The sequence below is a fragment of the Varanus komodoensis genome, unplaced genomic scaffold (genome assembly GCF_004798865.1).
Source record: "Varanus komodoensis strain SLA01 unplaced genomic scaffold, ASM479886v1 scaffold9, whole genome shotgun sequence".
Taxonomy (NCBI): domain Eukaryota; kingdom Metazoa; phylum Chordata; class Lepidosauria; order Squamata; family Varanidae; genus Varanus; species Varanus komodoensis.
Genome location: NW_025336598.1, coordinates 26,772,972 through 26,798,805, shown reverse-complemented (window position 1 = coordinate 26,798,805; position 25,834 = coordinate 26,772,972). Strand labels below are relative to the sequence as shown.

The 25,834-nt window shown below is 41.9% G+C and overlaps 1 protein-coding gene across 1 annotated transcript in view; it reads right to left on the bottom strand.

Annotated features, from left to right (window-relative positions):
• Positions 1-25,834, bottom strand: part of LOC123016996 (dynein axonemal heavy chain 11-like) — a 198,224-nt gene that overhangs the window by 57,687 nt on the left and 114,703 nt on the right. The window contains exons 36-41 of the mRNA XM_044417936.1: positions 25,025-25,186; positions 12,100-12,333; positions 7,654-7,800; positions 5,157-5,270; positions 4,755-4,898; positions 1,158-1,340 (exon numbers count right to left, since the gene is read on the bottom strand). Of these exons, the coding sequence (XP_044273871.1) occupies positions 1,158-1,340; positions 4,755-4,898; positions 5,157-5,270; positions 7,654-7,800; positions 12,100-12,333; positions 25,025-25,186 (984 nt within the window). The remainder of the gene's footprint in view (positions 1-1,157; positions 1,341-4,754; positions 4,899-5,156; positions 5,271-7,653; positions 7,801-12,099; positions 12,334-25,024; positions 25,187-25,834) is intronic.

The window sequence follows — 25,834 nt, the reverse complement described above, 5'->3', positions numbered from 1 at the left end:
CACCCAGAGAGCTTTGGTTATTGGGCAGTTCAGAAATACAGCAAATAAGTATAATTGAATTCATAAAGAAATAAAGTATCCCCCTGCTCACACACAATGTACAGCACTTTAGGGAATATTCCTATATATAGTCCAGTTTATCTCAGGGTCCCTCCCAAAAAAATTACATATGGTATTAGAAGATTCTTAAGTCGGCTTCTTCAGATCAGTCTTTGAAAAAACACTAGATCATTTTTGTCTCAAGTTTTTGTTTTCAGAAAGAAATATGGACCCTTAGGTCTGCTTGCCTTGAATGGCTTTTGTTTGCTTTTTTTAACCTCAGAATGTTTCCTTGGCTAAGATACAGACCTGAGCGCGTGTCGACAAACCAAAGTCTTACAAGCCCAAACATTATTTAAAATGCTGGGCTTCATCTGATAAACGTGCAGAAATGCACCCAGATTGGCACAATCTTATCAATTCCTTGAATATGCTTTGTCCCCGGAGTCTTTCTTGTTTGTTTGTTCATGAAAAGAGAACTGTAAATGGTAAGAGAGTGAAATCTGGGGACATTGTTTAGTACTGAGCAGGTGGCAATATGTAGAATTAGTACATGTTAGGTTTACCTCTGTAAATTTTGCAATGAAAACAGCACCTGGGTTAATAACATGGTCTAAGTTATTATAAATAATGGCATACCTACATTATAAAGCATCACGGCTTTCCCCAAATAATCATGGGAAATGTAGTTAGCTGTGAGTGCTTAGAATGTTCAGCAGATGAGTAGGAATAGGTGCTAAACTCCTGTTTGGAAAATGTGCCCCAAGTATTTATTACATTTCTATACTCCCCAATAACCAATGTGCACTGGGCAGATGATGCATGAATATGATGAATAAGAACTGGGCTATTGTGGGGTGGCAGGGGAGAATGCATGGCAATATTTCTAATATGTTTCAAATCTTTTGAAAAGCTTTGATGGAGTCATAAAGGTCTCATTGTGTTACATGGTAGCTGTTCCATTGGCCAAATGAAAGAGAGTAAGGAAGATGCTTTGTTGGCCATAGAAAGACAGAAAAGTTAAAAATGGATGGAGTACTATATTGATTAAATGCATTAATTCCTTATGGAATTAAACAACACAGTTGAGCAAAGAAAGATAGCATTTTAATGCGTACCTCATGGAATTTAATAACATTAATAACCCATGCACAGAGACCAGCAGCGGCTGAAGATTTTGTCCGTACAAAATCTGGGTTGAATTCTGGATCATTCAGATATTCTTCTTTCACAGCTTTAACTGTTGCTTCAGGGATATGTTCTTTATCAAAATTGACAAGACTTTGGAGGAATTCATCCACCTAAAGGAAAAAAGGGAAACACTCCGCACAAATGAAATGCATTGCTTAGTTGTAATGAGATACCAATGTAGGAAATCTGAATGCTTCTCTTAACCAAATATCTGACCCCGTGCTTTTAAACCGCTTAGACTGAATGCCACAAAATATGATGTACTTTGTTTGCACCATACTTTGGGATAATCAGAAAAGTCCCTCTTTCATTGCATAATTTGTCACTTCGAAGTCAAAAATAAAAAGTGAAACAAAACGCAACACCAAGTCCTTCCTGCATTTGTGTTCTGCCCCCTTCCCCCAGGCACACAGTGAGATTCAAGGGGGAGGCACATTGCAGGCCCCAGTGGCTTTCCTCAGTGCTCCTGCCCATGACAAGAGGGATGGCAGAATTGCCCACGAGCATGTTCTCCCTCCTGACATGGGCTGGAGTGAGGGAAATTGGACACTTTGCTGGCTTTCACCTGCTGGAGTCTCTTGGCTAGACTGGCAATTGTTTGTTGCCGCTCTGGCCATGGTGCTCTGTAAGCTTTTGGCCTGACTGTGGCTCAGCGCATCATTTGGGTTTGCCACAGTAAGCCACAGGGGATTCCTAAGCTGCACGACAAGCCATGGCTTGTTAGGGTGGCATATAAGCCACTCCAGGGTAGCGTATAGATCACCCCTTGAGAAGTGGGTGGGTTTCACACAACATGCTAGCAAGCCCCTGATGGTTTAGCAAGGCACATGAACTCTGTCAATGTCCTGTTGCTGAGAGAGCATGTTCCCTGATATTTTGAATGTTTCTTCAGTGTTTTGATGGGCAAAAGTCTAAGAAAGTAAGGTGAACTGGTCAGGACAGGTCACACAGGGCAAAGTAGGTTGCAAGCAAACATTAGTTTCTTCTGTTCTCATAAACCAATTGTTTCATGCAAAACACCGTTAGAACGGCTGGAATATGGGAACATATAAAGCTTCCACTCTCATGAACATTCATCTCAGAACACACAAGAGAGGGGTAGCATGACTTCTGTCTTATGCATTTACTTAAAATAACCCCAACAATCAAGGGAGAATCTCTCCGGAGCCATACTGATGGTTTTTACATTTATGAAACAAGGGTACTCTGAATCTTTGAACAATTAATCTGTGATTGTTCTATGTTAAGCGATTCCAAATATTCCCTCTTTCTGAAGAACATAAGCAGGTTGCTAGACCATATCAGGTACCACCTAGACCATTGTCCTTTGCCAGAAACCACCTGGTGTCAATGATGTGCCAGAAATCAGCCCATGGCCTCTTTATTTGCCCATAGTCCTTTCTCTTTGATCATCTATCCTGCAGAGAGATTCCATCCATTTCTTGATTCCTAAATGTTGACCATTGCTGTTCTGGGTTTGGTCAGTGGCCAGACCATCACACATAGAAATTACCCTATTTCAGGCAGCGGCGGGTATAAGTCTCATTCTCTTGGTTGTCATTACATATTTGTCAATAGCAGAGGGGTAGCTGTGCTGGTCTAGTGCTGCAAAACCACAAAGTTTCTTTGAGCATGCACACTACGGAGGCCAACGAGCATAAGCTATGCTGCCTAGCTATCCGTGCTGCATTGGCCATCTCTTGCTTAAGCAAAAATAACGCAAACTAGGAGAATCTGGAGTGGGGATATGGGTAGACACACATCCATGCACTTCCTTTGCAAGATTTTCCCTTGCTCAGAGATGAAGAATTCCACCATCTCTCATACACTTACAGAGCTTTATAGAGGCTATAATTAGGAGATACTCACATCTGTAAAGACAGCAAATCTAATCTATATGTACAAGCAGATCTTTTACTCATTTACTCTAAAATCATATTATAAACAACTAATAGGATTTACAACTTTCCTCCAGATGCCACATGCACTTCGGCTTTTATATGGGAAGGGCAGGGGGGTGTTCTCCAAGCCCCCCCCCCCCCCACATCTATGCTTGTTTTCCCATGTCAAATTCAGAAGGCTCAGGCTTTGGGGAGGGTGGTGCAGGAGGCTGCAGCTGGAAAATAAATGGAGAACCCCTTCGTACATGAACAGAGTGTCGTTCTAAAAATACTACACTCCAATCCATCCATTTGTAAAATAACTTAATGAAGGGAGGAAATATCTACCACTAAATAGCAGAATTACAGCCTGCTCTGCCCAGACTACCATATGAAATCAATAATAATTCCGAGGACAAATATTTTCCCATGGTTCCTGTTCTATTGAGAAATACATAATGCTTTCTGATGCATCTTTAGTTATTAGATACAACATTCTTTGATCTCAACAAATCTTTTTAAAAACCTAGTAATTTAATACCAGTTGCCTGAAGAAGGAAAACATACAAATGATCCACTGGGCATGCACATTATGCAAATACCGTGTGTCTCCATGTCTTCCATAATCACAGTTTTAAATATCTGTGTCTGCAGATCATTGTCTTAAGGCCAAACTTTTCATGCACAATTCATGCAATTAGCAATCTGGGTAGGGGCAGAGGGAACACCTGCTGTTTGCCCGAGAAGTTTCCAATGGCACAAACTGGAGTGTCTCTTCCAATGCAAACCACGGGCATGTGGAGCCGGAGCTTTATTGGGCTCCCATATCAGGGGCCCAATAAAGATGTGCCCCATGCACCTTCTTACTTTTTAAAAACCATTCACCCGCTTACTAATTGCATGAATGGTCTCTGGCCTGGTTTCCTTTAACTATCCATAGCAACAGCAAATAATTTCCGTAGAATTTTCACTGGTCACCTGATCCTTTTTAAATGCTTAAGGAGACTCCAGCTTTGGAAGGGACTCCAGCTTTGGAACAGAGGTGCTTTACTTGAGGAGTAAAGCATGCAACCTAACCAACCCACCCTCCCGCTAACTCATGCTAATCTGAAGCACCTCTCCACCAAGGTACTATTGACCTGAACAGAGAAACAAATAAGGACATGGCAAAGACCCTGTATTGTTTTGAATGCTGTGGGGCTAAGTAGCTTCAGGACAGCAGGATTCCGAGCCTCCATTTGGCACAGCCCCTAGTCTAGCCTAAGCATACCCATCACTAAAATATAACTGAACGGCATAAGTAGCGTAGCTTATGCTGAAAACATTGTACATTGTTTTGGATTAGGCTGTATTTTCTCACTGTCTCCTCTCCTCTTGGGCAGTCTTTACTGAAGTTTAGTACATTTGATTTGGGAAAACTTGCTGTGTTAAATAAACCATTATATTTTTTTATGACAGAATGTCAAAATGTCTATACACTTTGAAGCTGTTTTTGGATGTTCCTTGACAAGCTTCTTCTATTTCTATTATCTCTGGCACTTTCCTGAGATATAGAACTAGCTGCCAAGACGTAGTGGCTAAGAAATATTTCCTGGAAAACTGCTTTGTGATTGCTTGCGCCCTCCAATGGAGCGTCTTCATTACCTTACTCATGTACATCTTTGAGGTTTTCCAGCTTCTGTCCTTTGGAATCTTGCCATTTGGGGATAGGAGCATGAGAACGGCGGCTGCCACGTTTGTTACAATAGCTGGTGGATTTGGGAATGTTCTTAATTCTGTTAAGTTTAGCTGAAACAAAACCATAAAGGCACCAGCATTAATCAACCAGCCACATTTCTAAAGATAAATGTTATAGCTATTTAAAGAGCATTGCATCCTCTAACACGTGGCTGGGAGCCAGGACCACACACACTCCAGAAAGAGTTGGTGAAAGCTGCTGCATTTTCCATGCTTTTTGTACAGTTCAAGAAGCCATCTTGGAAAAAGATGTAAACAATAAGGCAAGGTATAAATCTTAGAAACAAGTCAAATACGAAGCGCTGTTACCCTGTTGAGTGTGTTTAAGGCAGCATTTGCTGCATTAAGAGCCGGCTCAGCTTTCGCAAGGTCATGCTCAGATTCTTGCTGCTGCTTTGTTACTTCCGCCTGAATAGCTGCCACCTAGAAAACAGCACACAATAATTGTCAGGCCATGCATGGCGCTCTTGCCTTGCGAATGGGCACCGGAACACGTACATGCCAAGCAAATATTCAGTTTCACACAAAGCAAGACCTATGAACAATGTCACATTCAATATCTGGGTTTTGGAAAGAACTGCTATCCAACGTTATTTAATTCAGGAACACCAATTTGCCAAGCACCATGAAGACCACAGAAGTGGGAGTCCCCAGAGGGCTTACACCATTTGCGTTAGGCAAGCAGGACTGGGATGGAGAGGAACATGGCATAAGATGGTTCAGCAAAGGGTTGTTAAAGAAGTGGGTGTGAGGAGAGACTCGTAAAAAGGGTGCCTGGGAGCCTTCCTGCAAGCTGCGCTTCAGAAGACAGAATCCTCACTTGGCGAAACAAGAAAGGTCTGACAGTATAACATGTTGTAGTGTCTTCTTTTCATGTTGCTCACACAGGTAAATTTGAGGGAAAGCTGTATGTGACCAGATGACCACAGTGACAGCAAATGCCAAATCGTCCGTTGCCTACAGTCCTGACCAGGAGGTCCCTTGAATGCAGGAGTGCGAATGCCACACAGGGGGGCAGGGGTGGGGCACACAGTCCCCCCCCCCACATTCCCATGCGCCATGCCTTGCAGTTCCGGTTCATCCCCTGTCAAATGGCAAGGCCCAAAGGAGCACTCTACTACTGCTGTGGGTCCGTAATTGCATGGTGGGTACTACCCACAGGCCCCAAACATGTGGAGTGCTCTCTTCACCTCTGAAGCAACCTCCAGACCTTGAGGATTGGCAGCACCTTGGCCAGTGTGTACAGTCCTGTCCCCTTACACAGTTTTAGCCCTCCTGTGATCACTTAGACACTTGAAGAAGGCTCAGGTCTACCTTCCCATGTAGTGAAACCATCCTCCTGAGATGAGGTATGTGGAGACTGGAGAAGAGGATCTTCTCAGTTATGGTGCTCCTCATAGCTGGACTGGAGTCACAATAATGTCTTTTCCATGTCAGGCAGAATCAATTTAAAATCTCCATGCCTTTTAACTTAGCTGCTATTTTTTTACACTGTTTACTGTTTTATTATGTATTTATTATTTTATATCTCTTTTTACACAAGCTGCTCTGGAAAGATATATTGAAGGATGGGGTTTGAATTCATTAAATCCTTTAAATATATGAAATATACTATACTGTAACTAGACATGATAAGGAATGGAGAAGGGAAACAGGTTCCACATTGCTTGTACCATCAAGTTCTGTCCTATGTGGACAGCTTTTCCCCACAGAGGCAACAGTAGTAGCCTGCCTGCTTAGAAGTACATGGCAATTAATGCCCAGGTTCCTCTGTTTATAGTAGCAGGACACGTAAGTTCCTGCCTCAAAATATCAGGGCACTATGGCCTTCCCTCCAGCAGATTCTGGGGAACAGGACAGCGGTAGAATTAATGGCTGCATCGTGGAAGAAACATCGAGGTAAGTTAAATAAATGCTGACATAAACTGATGTGCGTGCTCTAAGGGCATCCTTCTCCATACAAATTAAAACTCTATCTTCACAGAGTACTAAGTTTAAAATGGTATTCTAGTCCTACTAACCTCCTGGGATTTGCAGTTCAAACTGAGATTAACAGGCTAGGCTTTGACAGTAGAAGAAAAGTTTATCATTATTAGTGCCCACAGTTACTTTGCTATGGTATTTGTTCATCGTATTAAAGTTAATATCCCACCTTTCTGAGGGAGGGCCCCCTAATGTGGTGCGACCAATTTAATAGTCCAGGGAACTACTAATCAAAACATTAAAATAAGGATTGGGATCCAATATATACATAATCTTCCAAATAGGCATTGGGGCTATTGCCTATTTGGATTCTGCATTCTCTGATCTTTTATATCCTCTGAAAAGTTGCTCCTGCATGCTATGGGGACCCTCCAAAGCTGCAGTTAATAGGATGTTGGGGTCTATAGCAAGCAGGTCCCATGTCAAGGGTAGGTTTGCTTGGGCATTTGCCAGGGATCCACAAGCCCCTGATAAATTACTATAATTGGTAGTAGTAAGGTGTAAGGTGACAAGAAAAAGGTGCAGCTGATGCCACAGCTGGTTTGCTTACTGGCTATCTGCGAGAGGGGGTTACTGGGTATCTTGACCATGGCCCCACAAAATCCTGAGCTGGCACTGGTACCAAGGCCAACAAATTAACTTCAGCCCCCCACTGATGGGCTAAAAGCACTTTCCAGAGACTCCTTCTTCTCAGCAAAGATAGTATGGTTATTTTAATGTGAAGATCAGCCTGAATTCTGCACGTGCCCAGTGGGGTTCACTCCCCACTAAGTGTGTTTGCATAGGGGTATGTGGCATATATAGTTTGTATCTATCAACTCACCTTCCGTTCTTCCTCATCAGCTATGGCTTTTTCTTGGCTCAGTTTTTCCGTTTGCAGTCCAATTTTCTCAATGAGTGCTCCGGTGTCTTTGTTTCTTTGATGAAGTTCTATCTCTTGAATGGCAAGCTTAGACTTCAGATCTTCTACCTAAAGTGCAGCAAGAATAATCTGGTAATTAAGTTTTAACAAGATTTAAATGATATTCAAAATAACCATTTAAAAGGAGTCATTGCCTTGGGCTTTGTTGTACACTTGTATAATTATTTTCAGCCCTCTAGAGGATGCATAATTACATTTCTGTATTTATAAAAAGATTACCTTGAAGGCACCAATATGATTTTACACTCTGTTGACTAGCATATTAATAGATGGGTCAAAATGTCCCCCAATAAAGAAATATTCTCAACAATTTTTGAACTATCCAAAGCAGTTTATGTGAGTGTGCCTTAGGATTTCATTGTTTGTGGGAAAACTTACCCAGCTAGAGCAGGACAAGATCATGGGCATCATATGGAAAGCAAATACACAGAGGGAAGAAAGAAACATGAAAACAACTAGGAAGAAGTTTCATTTAGTGTCTGATGATGTGATTCTCAATTGTTTTGTATCTTTGTTTTATCTGGGTTCCTTTTGCACCCATTTTAATCCTGATTCTAATTCCACTGAAATAAATGGCTTTTCATCTATTGAGAATTAATCTTATTTACCAGAGCTACCAAGACGGAATAATCAAATTCTTAAGGAAGTGTGCATATGTTTGCAGCCTGATTTTCAAAGCACCTGCAACAGCAGTGGAATGCCACCATCGCAATTTCTTTGTGAGTTAACAGCTTCAATGTTCATATTAATCTCCTTCCAAAAATACCTGACTACTTTTTGTCTAACAAACAGGAAATGGAAATGAATGATGTCTTTAATATCAAAGTAAAACTTCTAAGCAGATGTACTATTTAAAGAGTATCATGCATATCAAAAACGGCTCTTTGGTTCTTTCTGTTAGTCACACTCTGTTGTGTGACCAAGAAATCCAGGGCAGGGTTAGCAGGTGGGAACATCTCACTTCTCAGTGGTTGTCCCTGGATTTTCTGGGACAAAGGAAATGGGCTGTGACATCGAACAAGTGTAATGGTGGTTTAGCCTCTTTCCAAGATAGTTTGTGGCTATGATTCAATGATTTCTTTAATTGCAGCCCACTTCGGTTCTCCTGTATAAATCAAAAACTCCTACAGATTTATCTGGGCTCTAGCTTATTTAAGACTCCTTTGTGAGAATCTTGGAGTAGAGTGCAGAGTTGTCACCAGGGCAGTTTGCCAGCCTCCTCGGTATTTTTTAAGAGGGACGAGGAGCCCAGTGGGTGTGGAGGAAGGTGTCTGTGGGGTTTATTGGCATCCCCAAGCACCTCTTGGAACCCCGGCCGTGTGTTCTTCATGGAAAGTGGTCCAGCCTCTAGTGGTCCTCCAGTGGTCCAAACCCTACAATGACATAACTCATGGTAGGGTTTCATGCATCTCTGCATGGAAAGTGCAGAGACACATTGGCCTCACCTGCTGTGGGATTCTTTGCACAATGCAGGTCCTTCCCTCTGCCCTTCTCTTTGCAATACTGAAAGCATTTCACTGTTCAGGGGCATAATCCAGAAAGAGACGCAGACAAGTTTGACCAATACACTGATGACAAGCTAAGGGTCCCTCTGAGTGAAAGTAATTGCAGCCAAATTGCATGTAAATTTCTTACTGCATTTCTGCATTTATTATTGCTTCTCCCCACTCTTGCAAGGAACTTGCATGGCAGGTTCTATGGTCCTTCCCTTCTTCACCCTAACTTCACAACAACCCTGTGAAGAAGGTTAGGCTGAGGGTCCATGTCTGACCCAGGCTCATTTGCCAAGGTTGAATGGCAACTAGAACCCGGATCTTCCAGGCCCCAGTCTAACACACTTACCGCTGCACTGCACTGGCTCTCACAAACAGCTGAGTTCTAAATTGGCTTTGCTTAAAGATTTCCAACCAGAGCTTTGTGGGAGAATGTATGGATTGTTCTGTAATGAGGGTTCTGAATCATGAGTGATGACAGTGTAAGGGCTGTCTGCCATAGCTGCTTGTGATATGCCAACTGGTTGCAAATCTTGCTCCCGCAAGTGCCACGTATTGTGCAAGCAGGGACACTGAACGGCTGTGCACACAAGCACTATTACCAGAGGGAGCATTATGCAAAATGCTGAGTGTCAGCCGAGGCTGCCCCAGGGCCGTGCTGGTTCATTCAGAAATGAGATGATTGCATGTTCGCAACTACAGTTTTCATGAAGTCCCATTCAACAAAATATTAATGGCTATTATTGAGTTACAACATGAAGGAAATATGCAACTGACATTCTCTAAGTGTTCCTTGAAGGAATGTTTTTTGAAAAGCTGTTTTAAGAGAAAAATTAAATTTTAAAATGAAAAGTTTAAAAAAACAAACAGAATGGAATTGTATGCTCATGTTATAATACAAGAACACTATAAAGGCACAATAACTTCTGAAAACAACAGGATTTCTTACAAAATCTTCAAAGCACTTATCCTTTGCACTGATCATTTCTCATAGAAACAAATACAGGAACAAACTGTTGGCACCTTTTGCTAGAATCGGCAACATTTTGCACAGTGAAATCCATAGAATTTAGAAACTTGGGCCATAAGAATGTTCACAGTGACTCCCAGGAATTTTCAGGGTGACTCCAGGGGAGTTTTAGAATTGGTGTCCTATCAGGTAAACTTATTTTTCAGTCCGTGGGCTAAGATCATAAGAGTCTTGCATCTGTGAGGAACTAAAGATAATCCAGATAATGGTTGTTCATTGATGGTCAGAATTATTCTACTGATGAATATGAACTGAGCACTCATGGTTCAATATTCTAATGGTAGACATTACATATTGGAAAACCTGCACTGCAAAAAGGTTGGTAAGTTAGAAGTACTTGGGGCCCAAATTGTTATGGATGAAAAGACCTTAGTAGAGGACACGATATAAATGTTTTAAATGGATGGATGGATGGATGGATGGATAAAAAGGAGAGCCATTGAAAATATATCTTTAGAGCAGAAGCTTTAAAGAGAATATTTATACAGAAGAGTGGGGTGCAGTAAAAGAAGGGAAATGGAGTTCCACCAGATTATCAGTTCTGATGTCCAGCTTTGCTTATTAGATAGTCTTCTTCTGTTTGTATCCTGCTGAAAGAGGCATATTTATGTCATTTCTAGCACTGAATTGAAATGCGTACAAGACCTGAAGAACATGTACTACATTCCTCAATGCTAATTAAAAGAATCAAACATTTTACTAGGGCTTTTATAAAACCATGCCCTTTTTTGACTTCTAATGTTCAGTCCTGTCCTGCTGAACAAGTTAACGACCAGTGCTCCACATCAGGTTGCAACTATAACTGAATCTTCCCCACCCTCATGCCCCCCAACTATGTTGGACTCCAGCCCCTACGAGCTGCACCCAGCATGGCCAGTGGTTAGAAATCCTAGACCTCTAGCCCAATGGAAAAGGAAAGGAGTCCTTGCGGGTTTTCTTAGCTAGCCAAACAGCCATAGGGGCAGCACTCATCTTCATTTCTATGGCCATGAGCCAGCACTATCCAAAGACGTTCCCGTGGTCACGTGGCCAGCATGTCACAATGAGGTGCTGTTTCCTCCCCACTGAAGTGGTACCTATTTATCTACTTGCAGTCCAGTGGAATCCACCCAAATTAAAATTTTCAGGGTGGCAGCTCCTGCTTTGTGGAATTCCGTTTCCAGAAGTTCGGTAGGCACCAACAATGTGCTGTTTTCAGTGCCCTCTAAAGTTATTTTTATTTCAGCAAGCCGTTCCTAATTGACCACTCACGGTTTTTATGGCATTGTCATTTTCCTTAAATAAAAAACAAGATTAAAAAGCAAGCAAGCAAGCAAGCAAGCAAGGAAGCAAAAACACTTCAAGTATCACACTTAATACTTAAAGTATTGTTTTATTTCTTGTATCTTCTTTTGAGTGGTATGAAAATGTTGCAAATAAGTCAATACAGGAATGTTCACCCTCAAAATATTGTGAAGCTGCTCATTAGCCATTTCTTTAGTATTACTAGCAGGGTTGGCTTGCTGTCTTTCTGTGTTGGTGGCATCTGCCATGTTTCCCACAAAATGCTCCGGAATGACACAGCAGGTGACTCCGTCTTAGGGAGATGGCTGCTGAGACCACAGTGGGTTTCTGGCTCTTGCTCCAAGCACATACAGAGGTTTTACCACACTCCTTGCTGGCTACTCTACATGGTAGGGGAGTGGCATTGTGCATGGCGGGTCACAACAACTTGTGTAGACCTCACCGATGGAGAAAGCTTTCCAGTGCAATGGCTGTTGCTGCACCCTGAAACTTCTCTTATATTGTAGCATTTCTTTCCCAGGAAAATGTTCCCCAACCTACCTGTGAGGCTGTAGTCTGCAGCTTTTGTAAGCCATTTCCCAGCCTTTCCATGTTTTGAACCAACTCTTTTCTCTTCTTCCCCAGTAGATTCTGGTAAAGTTTAATGAATTCCAGGAAACTCTTTGGTGTTGTATAGTTGTAATACTTCTCATTCTGTTGGAACTTGACACTTAGTTCATTGACACTTATGTGTGCAAAAGCAATGAAATGGCTGATTGAAGGCTTCAAATGAGACTGAAAAACAAATTCATGGCATGTCATACTTCACACAGTATTTGAAGTTTTACTCTAGATTAGGTATGCAACTTGGTGCCAAGTCTCATTCTAATATGAAGTTGCCTACTTTTACACTTCTGAATCACTATGGAAATAAAAGTTAAGCTATCTTTCTTAATTCACACTTCTTTAAATGTTGCAGTGGAATTCTCCAATTAAAATGTGTGCCGAAATGCATATATTAGAGAAAGTAATGCTCAAATATGCCTTGTATTAGTTTATAAAAATTTATATTAGGTAAAGATATACCCACCAAAGCCTAAGTTAGAAGAACTGTGCATGGATATCCTTATGAAATTTAATGCAAACAAAAAGGAACCTCCAAATATGACATGAACTGAACTTTAAGCTGGAGAAATTCTCGAAGTTTGAGATGAACCAAACTTCAGACAATGGGAAACCAACGGAAACTAAAATGGAAAGATTCATCAGTCCCTGCTGGTGTTCTCCTGGTGTTTTGAACTTGCTTGGACTTGTTTTGGACATTAGTCATCCTGGTTGGTGCTTAGGGGGACTGTAGTCCAAAACATCTGGAAGGTGCCCAGTTGTCTACTCTTAGTCTGGTTAAGAAAGTTGCAGAAGAAATGATGCTTCATATTCTGCATGGGTTTACAGTAAAATCCTTAGAAGGAAATTCTGTTGGGCCCAATGGAGCTTCCTGCCTAGTAAGTAAGCTTAGGGCTGCAGCTTTAGGTTTGAATCCTAATATATGTTACTTGGGAGTATGACCATTGCCCTCAGTGGGACATATTTGAGGAAGGAAACATATCACTGTGCTGAAAGTATTCTCTTCCCACCCTCCAAGACTGAAAACTACTTCTAGATGTGATCCCATATTGCCCTGGATTACACATTCAAAGCTTAATCCCTGACAAATTGCGGCACTTGTTGCTGGTTCAAACCCCTCTTTAAGGTTTCTGATTCCAGCCTCTATTGCAGCTTCTTGTGTCATCTGAACCCAGCCAGGGTGGCTTACCAGGTTCTTGATGGTTGTTTTTAACAAGCCTAGCAAGCCACCCCTGCTGGGATCAGACTACAAAAGGAGACACATCTGGTGAGGGTGAGTATGAAAATTAGCTGGTATGTGAGTGGCACACAGGTGCACATGCAGTTAAAGTATGGTCCAAAGGCACATAAGGCTTCCACCATCTTGCAGCAAAGTAGATTTGGGGTGGGCCAGAGATAATCACAATAAATGTATTATATTTGCTTTTCTCCCATTATTTCTACTTTACTCGTTGCTTGGGTCTGAAAGCCAACTTCGGGAACTGAAAGGCAGGCCTTTATTTTCCAATATAACACAAAACAAAATAAATTATGCACAAAAAGAATGTTAGGCTTCATTCTTTTTTGACTTCTGCTAATTCTGCTGGTGATCATAGTATGCTGATGCATTACAGGAATGCCTAAGAAAAACAGCTGGTTCAGTCTCCCAGTGCTTGAAGTCACTGCCAACTGTGGTGATATATTGCATGAACACTTCAGTCCATCATTGTAATACATCAAAGCAAGGTACTGGTTTGAAGGTGGAATTACTCAAAAGGTATTGTCATTTAGCAGACCTGTCCTAGAGCAAAGGATCGGTTCAGTCATGAGGCAAAGACACAGTGCACTGCTAGGGAAAAAGTGGGGGAGGGTTGCTTCAAAATATTAGTGCACTCATACACATTACAGCATAAGGGAGGACCAGAATGCGGTTTTAATCAAATGGTAGTGCAACCAGAAAAGGCCACCTTAATCACATGGTAGTGCAACCAGAAAAGGCCACCTTAATCAAATGGTAGTGCAACCAGAAAAGGCCACTGTAGCTATGCAAGGTATTTATACCCAGGCCACTGAGAGATGCTGAGTCTTATGTTGCTTCCATACTAGCAATTTTCTCTGGAATAGTCATCCTTGATTCAATCTGTTTTTTATGCCTTAATGTCAGCGTCTAGTTGTTGCAGTCCACTGTTTCTGTGTGTCTGTTTTCAAACCTGCTTTGTACTGATATTGCGTGTGAATGAAACTGAATAGCAGCAAGTGTAGTGCTATTTAGATTTTTTCCCACTAATCCTGTGCCTTTAATTAGAAGTTTCCTGTTTGCAGGAGCTATTTTATTGCTTCCTGTTGATCATGGCTGGAAGATGAATGACAAACAGCCTGTTAATTGTCCATTGAATGCTGCTATTTTGCAATAAAATTAAATACAATCAATGTAAGGAGGCTAGTAATTAAAGTCCTCTCCCAGCCTTGTAGGGCCCAAACTGATATTTGGGTAATAAAGAGCAGCTATTCAAGAGGCAGTAAAAGTGCTATTTATTAGCAGTCCCTTGGCCACAACCAACAGCAAATATAAAGGAGGCAGGGCTTGCAAACACAAGGCTTGTAATGGACATTTGAAAGGACAGGTGCTAAAATGGATCTACTTATGAGTAAACATGGCACATGGCTCTTTTCTTGGCCAGTGTGAAGCACTGTGCTGGGAAATATCATGCTTTTTAAAGTTCTGTATGGAACGTCTGCCTCAACTCCACCTCTAGGAGATGTCAGAGAAGTAATGCCTCAGCCACACCAAATCTGCACTCATGTTTTTTGTCCCCGGATACGTTCAGAAATTCTCTATGGGTTAACACATACAGCAGCACACTTACTTTTGACTTACCTACAACCTGTTTAAGATTTTTCTCAAGGTAAATGGAATCTAATCCAGAAAGTAAATTAACTGAAATTAAACACGAGGGCCCGAAGCAAGGTAATATACTGCATATTAACCACTTCATTTTGTATGGCCAGTCAGGTAGTTAAATAGTTGTAAGGAGGTGGATATGGTTTCTTTCCTTTAATGCACATCTTTGGGTAGTGCAGGATTCTAAATTATATTAGCAGTTGTAAATACTGAACCAATTTCAGAGTCATTAATCAATCTGCATGACAGTTGCTGGGCAACAAAAGTGGAAGAATGCAATTGCTCTCCTGGCCTGGCTGTGAGCTTCCCCGGACATCAGCCTGTGCAGACTTCAGATGGACACCTGCACATCAGCAAAAAAGAGGAAACACACTGCCAACAAAGGAAGACGAAATAGAACACACATTTGCCCAACATTTTGCATATGCTAATGCATGGGCATATATCCAAATCTGGAACGACTGCAGTACTTTAAATACGAATGCAATGCATCTCATTATATTGAGGAATGCTATGAAGGTCACCCCGGGCTTGCTCACTCTGGTGCCCAGGTGCCCTTGATGGACACTTTTTCCTGATGGCGTTTAACTTTGATCCAGACTTGATCAGCCCATCAAACAGAGGACTGTCCTCTGATACCTCTTCAAAGTAAGGCAGGCACCTGCCCATCCCAGCTGGACTTGAAGGGCTTACGGTTTGTTCTAACGTGGCTCTTTTCATGTTCCTGCATAAAGATCAGAAGCTTGTGACTTCGCACAAACGGGGCCGAATCCGCAGTCCCCTCGCTCCATTTAGCACTGTGAGGTGCTTTGCTGATACCATCTCAGACCCTGCAAAGCCAAGACATACCAAGGTCTGAGAGGCCATGCGACCTTGGGCAGCAGCGCTGTGGCCAGGAAGAGAATTACCGCCAGCAATTAGGCCCCAACAGATGAGGCCCTGGACTCTGGAACTGGCTCCCTGCATTGCCAAGGGCAGGTGAAAGGGCACATGAGAGGTGGGGCAAACAATGCGTGAGCCGCAGTTTACTTGCTATGGTCAGTGTCCAACAGGGTCATTCCGCAGACTCAAGTGCTGCTAGTGGAGCTCTGCCAAACTTTTCTGCTGCACAAACAGTGCCCATTGCACTTTTGCACAACTGGTTGCCCATATGGGAAGCACAAGCAGTTGCACAATGCACTGCACAGGTGCTACTGGAACAACACAACTGGACTCTGCTCTGTGCACTAGATTTTGGACATTTTTGCTGTTTGGTAAGGATCCCGTCTCAGAACTGGAAACTAAGTACAAAGCCTTGCCTAGAGAATTTCTGCATGCACTCTTCATCTGCAAATGGCAGGCATTTTAAAAATGGTCTGTGCCCAGCAAAGTTTTACTTATTAATTTGATTTTATATCCTAAAGTAATAACCACCTAAAACTTGTTGCAGTTCCTGATTGATGTACATGACAAAAACCTGACTGGTATCAGCTAAAAAGAATCTGATCTACAGTTTAAAACTGGTCAAGTTGAAACAATTGCTTCTTTTATACACACACACACAGAGCTGTTTACCTCTTTCCTTAAAAATTATGACCAGCACACAGCTTAATTGTCTAACCCCTTCTGGACCACATCCATGGCTCTTACCACTTTTTTGTATACACCATACTGAATTCTAAACATTTTGATCCAGTTCTTCAGAGTAACCTTTGTATTCCTGCAGTACTTAAATTCTGTTAGGGCAGCTCATTAGCAAAGCATGCAGACACAAGCACAAGTGCTTGTGCAGGTCTTAAAATGACAAAACCCATGAAGCAGCAGACTAGGAGTAAAACATGCGCAAATCTTTACTTAAAGGATGAAAATGCTAATATAGAAATAACTGTCACACAATTACAACATGCTGCGATTTGAACTGGCAGCTGAATCTTCTGCTGCTGAAGATTAGGGATTCACAAGCACCTCAGATTGCCCTCGGAGGGGTCAAGGCTCTGCACGTCTTTCAAGCGAACACAAAGCCCTTGGAGGGCTTTCAGAAAATCCATTCTACTCTCACAGTAGCCCCTGTCGCCTTCAGGAGAGGTTGCAGCCTGGTTGTAAAAAGCCATGCTGTGCGTGCAGAAGTTCCTGGACTGAATTCCCAACATCTTCAGGTTGGGATGCGAAGGTTCCTTGCTGAAAACCTGGAAGTCCAGTGTTGTAGCGACTACTGCACAAAACGGAGCAGCTTCGCCTCCGTTCTCAGAGGTGAATAAACTGAACTTCGGGCTTGGAAAGGAAAATGCAGTGGCATCAGTGGCTGAGGTCTTTTCCAGAGAGGGGACAGCCAGTACATGTGGATATAGGAGGAAAGCTTCTTTTTCCCACCTGTAAGGCACCTGGAGGCCTTGTCCTGGGTGACAAGAGCACACAAAGCAGCACTTCCCCACTGGGATGCTAGACTCAGTATTTCTAATTCCATTTTGAGACTTTGTAAAGGGCAGGATATAAAAGTCTCAAACAAACAAACAAACTTCCTGAGTGGGGATTCTGCTAGTCTTTTTCCTTTTCCTGCCAATGCTAAGTTTGTTTATTTTCAGGTAACAGAAAAGAAAGACAGAGGCAGTATGCAGGGTTGGAACAAATACAGACTGGGCTCACACAACACCGTAACCCACAATAATCCTGGGCTGAGTGTGGGTTGAATGTGAGTTCTTGTTGAGGCATGTGTTGTTACTGTTGAAATGTGGATTATCATGTTGCCTGAATCCAGCTGAGATGACAAACCATGGTAAGCATCTTACAGCACACCATCTAGCAACAAACCATGGGCACTCTTTATGGGTTGTTTGTAGTTAACAAGTCGTGGCTTGTTAGTGCAAGCTGGGTTCAGAGAACATGAGAGCCTGTGTTGCAAACATTTGAGTGCAGTTTGAACCAAGTCACAGCCTTTCTTCCAGCAAGAAGAACTGGATTTACCTAGATCATATTAAAGAATTATCAGGAGTGGTATTTGCATATGCAAACATGCCTCTTTCAGTGCTCACAACATCTCCACCAAAGATCACTAAATGGAATGCCTCCAGAGCGTGTTACATGTACTTATTCTAGATTAATCTGTTTCTATTCATATCAGTTCTGAGTTGACTACACTAATCTTATCCACTTTATTTTAATAGTTTAAATCAGTGCACATCATCCAAAGTATTATTAGCAATTTATTGTTGTTACCTTTTAAAATCTACTTTTAAATAGCAAGATTGCTTAGTAACAATTGTTAGTCCGTTAAGTGCTGTTCAAACCTCTGAATATAATCTCCCACCCAGAATCTCTGGTGCTGAGTACATATCTTGTATGTTAATCATTTCAGAGGGGGAAAAAGATGAAATACTCCCAAAAGTCTTTGTTGTCTACTAAAAATTAGCATAACTGAAAGGAGAAATAAATTTTCTACAACAAAGACAGGCAATACAATAACTCAAAAGAGTGGGATTTTTTTTCATTAGCGTATCAAACTAGAAGATGGAAACATGTAATTTGAAAAAAGCTCATAAGTAAAAATGGAAACACAGCTGATGCTGCATTATCGGCATGTACGCTTCAGATATGAGGATTCTGTAGCAATCCTGAACTGAGTCAATGGAGGCTTTCATGAGTTAACTTTTTTGTTTTATTTAAAGCATTTTAGGGTAAAAGCCTTAAACATAAAGAATTCAAAATAAGGGTGTAACCAACAGGTTTTAAAAATCAGTATGAAAATACTCATGGCAAAAGGGGGCTGAGATACACACAAAAAAAGCCTTCTCCTCAGACTGAAGTAATTTTCCTTAATAGTAGTTTTTCCATCCCCTTCCAGGTTTAGGAAGTGGAGAAGTTATAAACAAATTTATTTATTTAAACCATTTTTATGCCGCCCCATTTGCAAAAAGCCTCGGGGCGGCTTACAACAATAATAAATAAACATAAATAAACAATTTGTACAATTAGAGTTAAAAAACCAGAAGCATCTCAGCATATACCTAAAAATCCCATAAATGCAATTCATAAGTTAACAATTAAAATAGCTTTTAAATAAAAAGGTCTTGGTCTGGCACTGAAAAACAATTAACGATGGAATCATGTATGTTTTTATAATACTACTCCCACAATAGGATTATGAGCTGGCCATAAGAGATTCAGATTGTGAGATCAGAGACTAAATACCTCCTGGCCCATGCATCCAAGTCACATGCATTCTATCAGGTTGCTGTGAGATTAAATTGAGAATAAAGAGCATATGTGAGCTCTTTAAAAGAAAGATGGAATGGAAGTGTGCTAAACATTATACTTTGCAATACACTTTGGGGAAACCAAAATTATCACCTGCACTTTGCATTCCTTCATCTCAAAGACCTTGTCGCTATTTGGATGCATTCAGGGTGTGCTTGTCTTTCAGTCCTCGAAATGCGGAGACACATTTCCTCTGACACCTCCTGCAACCTTACAAGCATTCCAAGCACATTCCCTGCTTTGCATGGAAAATGTATTTGCACAGTTGTCAGGTTGATGGACAGGGGGAGAATGATAGGAGAGCGCGCTGATCTTTTACTTGTTATTACATACAATAGCCCAGTAGGACTCATGATGTGTTGGTGAGACAAACTGTGTCCTATTCTGGAACATATTAAGTTTGTCTCCAGGACACACATGACTTCACGAGGGTGTCTAACCTCATTCATAATAGATGCTAATCTTTTCAGGGCTGACTGATGACAGCACTTCCTGCCCTTCACGGAATTAGAGCTGGGTTTTATCAAAGGACTCAAACTGCCTGCTAATTAGACTAATTCCCTTCATCATGAATTATTTATTTTCATTGGTAACCGATCACTGTGACATTAATGGGTTCTGCTCAACTTAGTTCCTACTAATACACACTATAAGTTAAATGCTTAAAAAACTCCCGATACTTTAACGGTAAGTTAAATGTATCCTAAGTGGAACTCTTGACACTGCTTGAAAAGGAATTGGGCCAACGGATGTCAACTGATTTAAAATCAGCACAAAAGAGTTATCTTACCTTCTGATATATCAGGCTGCAATGCTGTTCATGATTACATGCAAGTAGGCCTCTACAGGACTGCAATTTAAGCTAATGTTACCCAGTGAAGGCTGAAACTGAGGCAAAATCATGGGACTGGACCCCTGGAATGAATGCTGAGTTGGGCAGGAGCAAAGAAGGCGGCTTCCTATTTGTACAGATTCCTGAAGACAAGGACAGTCTTTCCTGCGGCAAAATAATTTCTGAAGGGAGGGAAGCTTTGCAACGGTACAAAAGGGTGTGTCTGTTCAAATGAAATTTTTGTACCCACCGTCTTTCAGAGAGAGGCCGGTTTAAAAGGTATATGGCTGGGGCTTTAGAAACCTGCTTCTATTCAGCCCCACGCACTGAGGTGGTAACTGCAGGGGCTTGGGCTGAATGCGAGTGCTTACAGGACTGAATGCTCTTGCACAGGGGACATTTTCCTGCTCCTGCTAAACCTGCCTCCAAGTCCTTTTCAGTATTGGAGGGCAAATGTGCGCCTGCACTCAATACTGTATTACATTTATAGACAACTCTTTTTATTTTCCTGCTATTTTAATGTTTAATTAATTTTAACTGGGGTTTTAGTATTTTAACTGTCAAATGCTTTGGTGTTTGCTTTAGTCTATTCATTTACTGCAAGCCGTTCCGAGACGTTTATAGGGGATGGATTAGAAAAGCTTTTAATAAATAAATAAATTTATATCCTACTTTGTTTTCCCATTGCAAACCCCTCGAAAGCCTCGTGCAGTCAGTTAGCCTGAGTGTCAGTCACAGGTTTGCCCCCTGTGAGAACCCAGTTTAAGCACATGGCCAGAAGTTTTGTTTCTTAATAGCAAGCAGCCGTGCATGGAAGTCTTTAGCCTTTTGACTGGACATCATAGCACACTGCAATGACCAGTGTTTGAAGTCATCAGTGTACCTTGGTGTATCTTAAAGTGCAACATTTAGACTTTTCAACACACACTGTTGTAGGTAGAAGTAGAGTTAAAAAAGACCTCGTCTTAATGGCTGTATGTGTAAAACAAACATCTGTGCTTAAAGGAATCACAGGCACTGGTGCAGATCTGTCAGAGTTTGCAGTGGTGCCTTTCCATCAAAAGGATATTCCTTCTGGCTCAGTGTTTTCTTTCAGGTGTCTGCCAGGGATTCAGCTGCATATGCAAGGTTTACTGTTCCTGGTAGGTAAATGAATAGCTTGGTCCCCATTGCAGAATTGCCTGATCTGAGTTCGTAGTATAGAAATGATCCTAGGAAATCTAGCCGGGAATGGCGCTTTCAGTGCTAATGATTTGCTGTCTCAGGTGCATTTCTACTGTCCATCATCGCTACTGAACCCAAGTCGAATGGGTGTGGTTTGTGCTTGCTCTTTCCTAGCCTAAGGTACATCTTTTTTGTTCCTTCCTGCTAGAGTGGCAAAGGGGTGTCTGAGTTTTGTGTAGGCCTTTTCAGTAATCCCAGATTGATTTCTTGTACCAAGTTCTTTCTTGCCTGTGTCCCAATCTCTTTTTTAAAAATGTGGATAGTTTTAAAATCCAAATATTATTTTTTTTTCTGCATCTATATAATTGCTAGCAGGGGAAGGTAGAAATACCCTCTTGGAAGCAGATTCAAATTTACTTCATTTTCAAATGTTTTTAAAACAACAACAAAACGATCACCTTTGCTTATTGTGAAATAAAATATTTGCGTTTCTTGAACTACTCAGAAGTGGAAAGTGGGGAGAAATGGAATGCAAAATTTAACCAATTACGTACAGCATCAGGGATTTCTATATCATCCATTGGTATCATATTGCAAACGCATGAAGTCCAGGTGGAAATTTATTCTTGCCGTTCTTGTTGGTTTTAAAAGCACAAAAATGCAGTGTGTTAGAAGAGTGGGGTTGAGAACCGAACCCCTGTACTTAGAATTGAAATATGCATGCCCAGTGTAATGTAAGTAGCCCTGGACACCCTCTCATGGCTGCTTTTCCTGTTAAATCACATGCTGGCAGTATTCACATTTAGCATCAGACATAAGTCTCTGATATTATGATGCTTTTTTCACTGACTTTCAGTTCCTTTGCCCATTCTGACCTGCAAGACCACAAAAGGCCTGGGAGGAGAGTATCTTAAGAAGCTTTGCCGGCTCAATAATCTGCCTAGCCACTGGGGTCATCTGCAGAGGCCCTGCTCCGGGTTGCCCTCCTCCTGGAGCCTTTGCCTCGGTGGCATGGAGATGAGGATGTTCAGCAGGATCCAGCATGGCTCACCTTTTCACGGGCGGCTAGAATTTAGCCTCTCCAGTTATCTTTATTTTTTTTCCTTTAACGTTACTAACATTTTGTATTGATTGTATTCAGGGCTTTTTTTGTCATAGAACGCACCGGAATGGCGTTTCGGCACCTTTTTTTGATGGACTTTTCCAAGTGATTGTGAATCGCCCTGTTGGGCACAGCAGATCAGCGGCAAAAATCATTAACATAGTGCCTGCAGGCGGCTTGTGTGTCAGCGCTGATTGTCGGCGCTGATTGTGCGGGTGCTGCTCGGCTTGGGACGCTGCTTGGCTTGGGATCGGTCGTGTGGTCGCATGCTGAGTGCTTACTGCCGGCGGCGACCATTGTGTAAAAGTGTGACCCCAAGACGTGAGTTTTTTTTTTTTTTTTTTACAAAAAAAGCACTGATTGTATTATATTCATGCCTAGCATTACTGGGTGGTATCCAGTGGTGACTTTATCTTAGCAGAAAGCACTACTGTTTCCACTCAGATTTGCCATTGCCCTTCCCACCCACTGGAAACTCCCATGCCCCTAGAAATCTATTCCTGAAGGTTTGGGGAGCCCAAACATGAGGAACACACCCTCAGGCTGGGACGTTCGACGGGACCAGCTCTCGTCTTGTGGGTGCAGGGGCTGATAGGCACAGAGATGTTGGGGTGCGTCCAACATGTGTAGGCCTTCTAACCTACCACGGCTTATTGCGTTGTGTGAACCAAGTCAATATCAGCTTTCCAAGTCACGTTGAAGGACTTTTACAATTTTGATATCCGATGGGAAAGTCAATCATTATTTAATTGTCATTACTGTTATTATCATGTGCAAATGTGCAGTTAATAGAAAGGAGTTAGCTAAACCACATTACTAGAAATTAAGTACAAAATCAGAGACTGACATAACTGCTCATTATATCATTGTTTGTCATCATTTGTAAAGCATTAATATGCAGATAAGAAAATCTGTTCTAAATTTAAAAAATCTTTTTGAAGGATAATGCATCACATATGCACACACTCTCGGTACAAAATACAGCACGAAAACTATTACTTAATTTAGTTGAAAGGGTAGCTTGTTGACAAAAGAAACCTTGCTGAGACTGAAAAGCTGCAAATGTAGCTTTTATGAAGCAAAAAAATTCTCATAGTAGTACGTAACAATACCACTTTCTCTGTAACTGTGACACAATATTTAGCTCTATAATTTAAGGATAATTGCTCTATTTTCAGGATGTTAATGCTACTGAAAAATATGGTACTAGGAATAAGTAAACTTTTCCCATAGGGATGAGGAATTGCATTTAATGGGGAGTGACTGCCATTCATTCTGCTTTTTCGGGGGAAGCAAATTCATCAGGTTAGACCTAGGTGGATGGAAAGATTTTTACGGTTTAATATTATCGTTAGGCAACAGTCTGCTTTTGCCTCATTTACAAGGTAATAGCAGTTTGATTCTAGCTTGGCTCACGCTGGGCTGGAGAACGCTCACAGGCTCCAAAGTGCTGGGTTTGCCTAACTAGCCCTATTGGTTGAGTTCTACCATCACACACCAGAGACTTCTCAATTTTGCGACGTTTGCTCTCATCCAGGTCTCGGTGACTTGTCACAATTACTGAAAGCCTCAGAACTCCATTCTGGTTCCTTCTTGAGAGACAGGCGGTTTGCAAATGGTAAACTAGGCTGCCTTCTCTAGCGCTACAGCGGAGGACAGCGCTCTCTGAGAAGGCGCTCTCTGGGATGGGCTGATTGGTTCAAGTTCAGCTGTGCTGTAACAAGAGAAGAGAATCTGGAAAGGGCCCCGAAGCCGCCCATCTTTGGCTTGCATCTGGACAGTAAACCAAGCGGGACCCACACAGCTCATCAGTCTTCCCTACTGTGATAACATGGATTTCTTACCTATATATATTACCTATTTATATTCTACCAATACACATTAGTCAATGCAATGCCATGCAATTCAATGTTCTCTCTGGTGATGCATATTCTCTTCTTTGGAGATACATCCATGGCCAACCCAGTACAAAAACTATAACCTTGGTCATTCAGACCACGTAAATAATTCATTGGCAGTTGTAGCTTAGTATGTTAAAGGGAGCACGTTTGTGACAGAAGTGAAGTATGGACTGGGGATCCATCCATATGCAAGGCAAGGCAGTATTACCTGTGTAAGGCAGGTGAAATAACGTATTTGTTCCACAACTGCTGGGGACTCAGTTCATGCCTGACCAGTCATTCTTTCTTGTGAGCCTCTGTGAAGCTCGGCCTTATGGGATGTTGGGATCCTTCACAGTTTGGGTCTGAGCTTTGCTATGGATGCAGTGTTGGCACTTCACAGAAACATTCCTATTTTACCATGCTTTCAGCATAAAAATCAGACAATCACTTTTGCTTTTATCTTTACAAATTTGCTTTAATCTTTCTTACCGTAGCGTGTGCTTTTCCTGCAATTTTAAATTGGCTTCCTATTAGTTGTCTGGATATGCCATTGTTTGGAAAAGAAAGTGTGAGTCACAGTATATGAATGTGGATGGATAGAGAGATAAAGTGAAGAACTACTGAAGATACAGCAGTAAACATTATTTTCGGTAAGAGCCGTGAGGGTCGATCTGTGTGCTTCTGCACTGGCAAAAAGTGGCTGGGTCTGCAAGGCAGGTCATTTCGGCAGGGAACAAACCAGCCCCTGGAGCAAAGCAAATTGTACTTACAGCAAGTAAATCCATCTTGTCAATGAAGCTGGCACTAACTGTTTGGAGGGCCACCAGCGGCCAAGGACAGACCCAGTCAATTGCGGTGCAGTTCACCAGGGCCGGAAACTTCCTCGCTCTTGTTCTGAGGGTGAAACCCACCGGGGAGAAGCACAACACGACCTAGGAAGGCGAGAAGAGCTTTCCATGAGAGAGCCTTGCATAAGGAATAGGCTCCAAATTAATTTGAGAAGACTAATAGCACTATTCATATAATTAATTAGTGGGGTACTCCAAGTAAAACTTTAAAATGTGGTTCCTTAAATCAGTCCATTCAACACTTTCCTATTCCCAGCTGTGCACTTAACAATTCATTCAGTATTTTCAGTGTTCAGCCTGCACTGGAACAGCAGAACCTGCTAATGGCTAAGAGCATGCTCATCTGGGGGCACAATCCGGTTAAAGCCACACTGATTTCAATAGCGGCCCTGATGCAAGTATGAAAGAGCTGTTGCAGCAGAGTGGCTCTGCCTGGGCTACGAAGCCCCGTGTCTGAATCTCACTTCTGTCGAGAACTGACTGGTAGCCTTGGGTAAGCCATTCTCAGCCAGTGTCCCCGTTCCTTCCCCATCTTATAGGCTATGTGGGTAATAACTATGCTGACTTACCCAACAGGGTTGTTGTAAGGATTGCCATGAAATAATGCATAACATATTTTGAACACCTATTTCTCTTACTGAAATATATGGGAATCATCATCATCATCATCATCATCATCATCATCCTCAACCCTACATTTTTGTCCCGCCTTTTTCTCCTCTCACAAGCTAT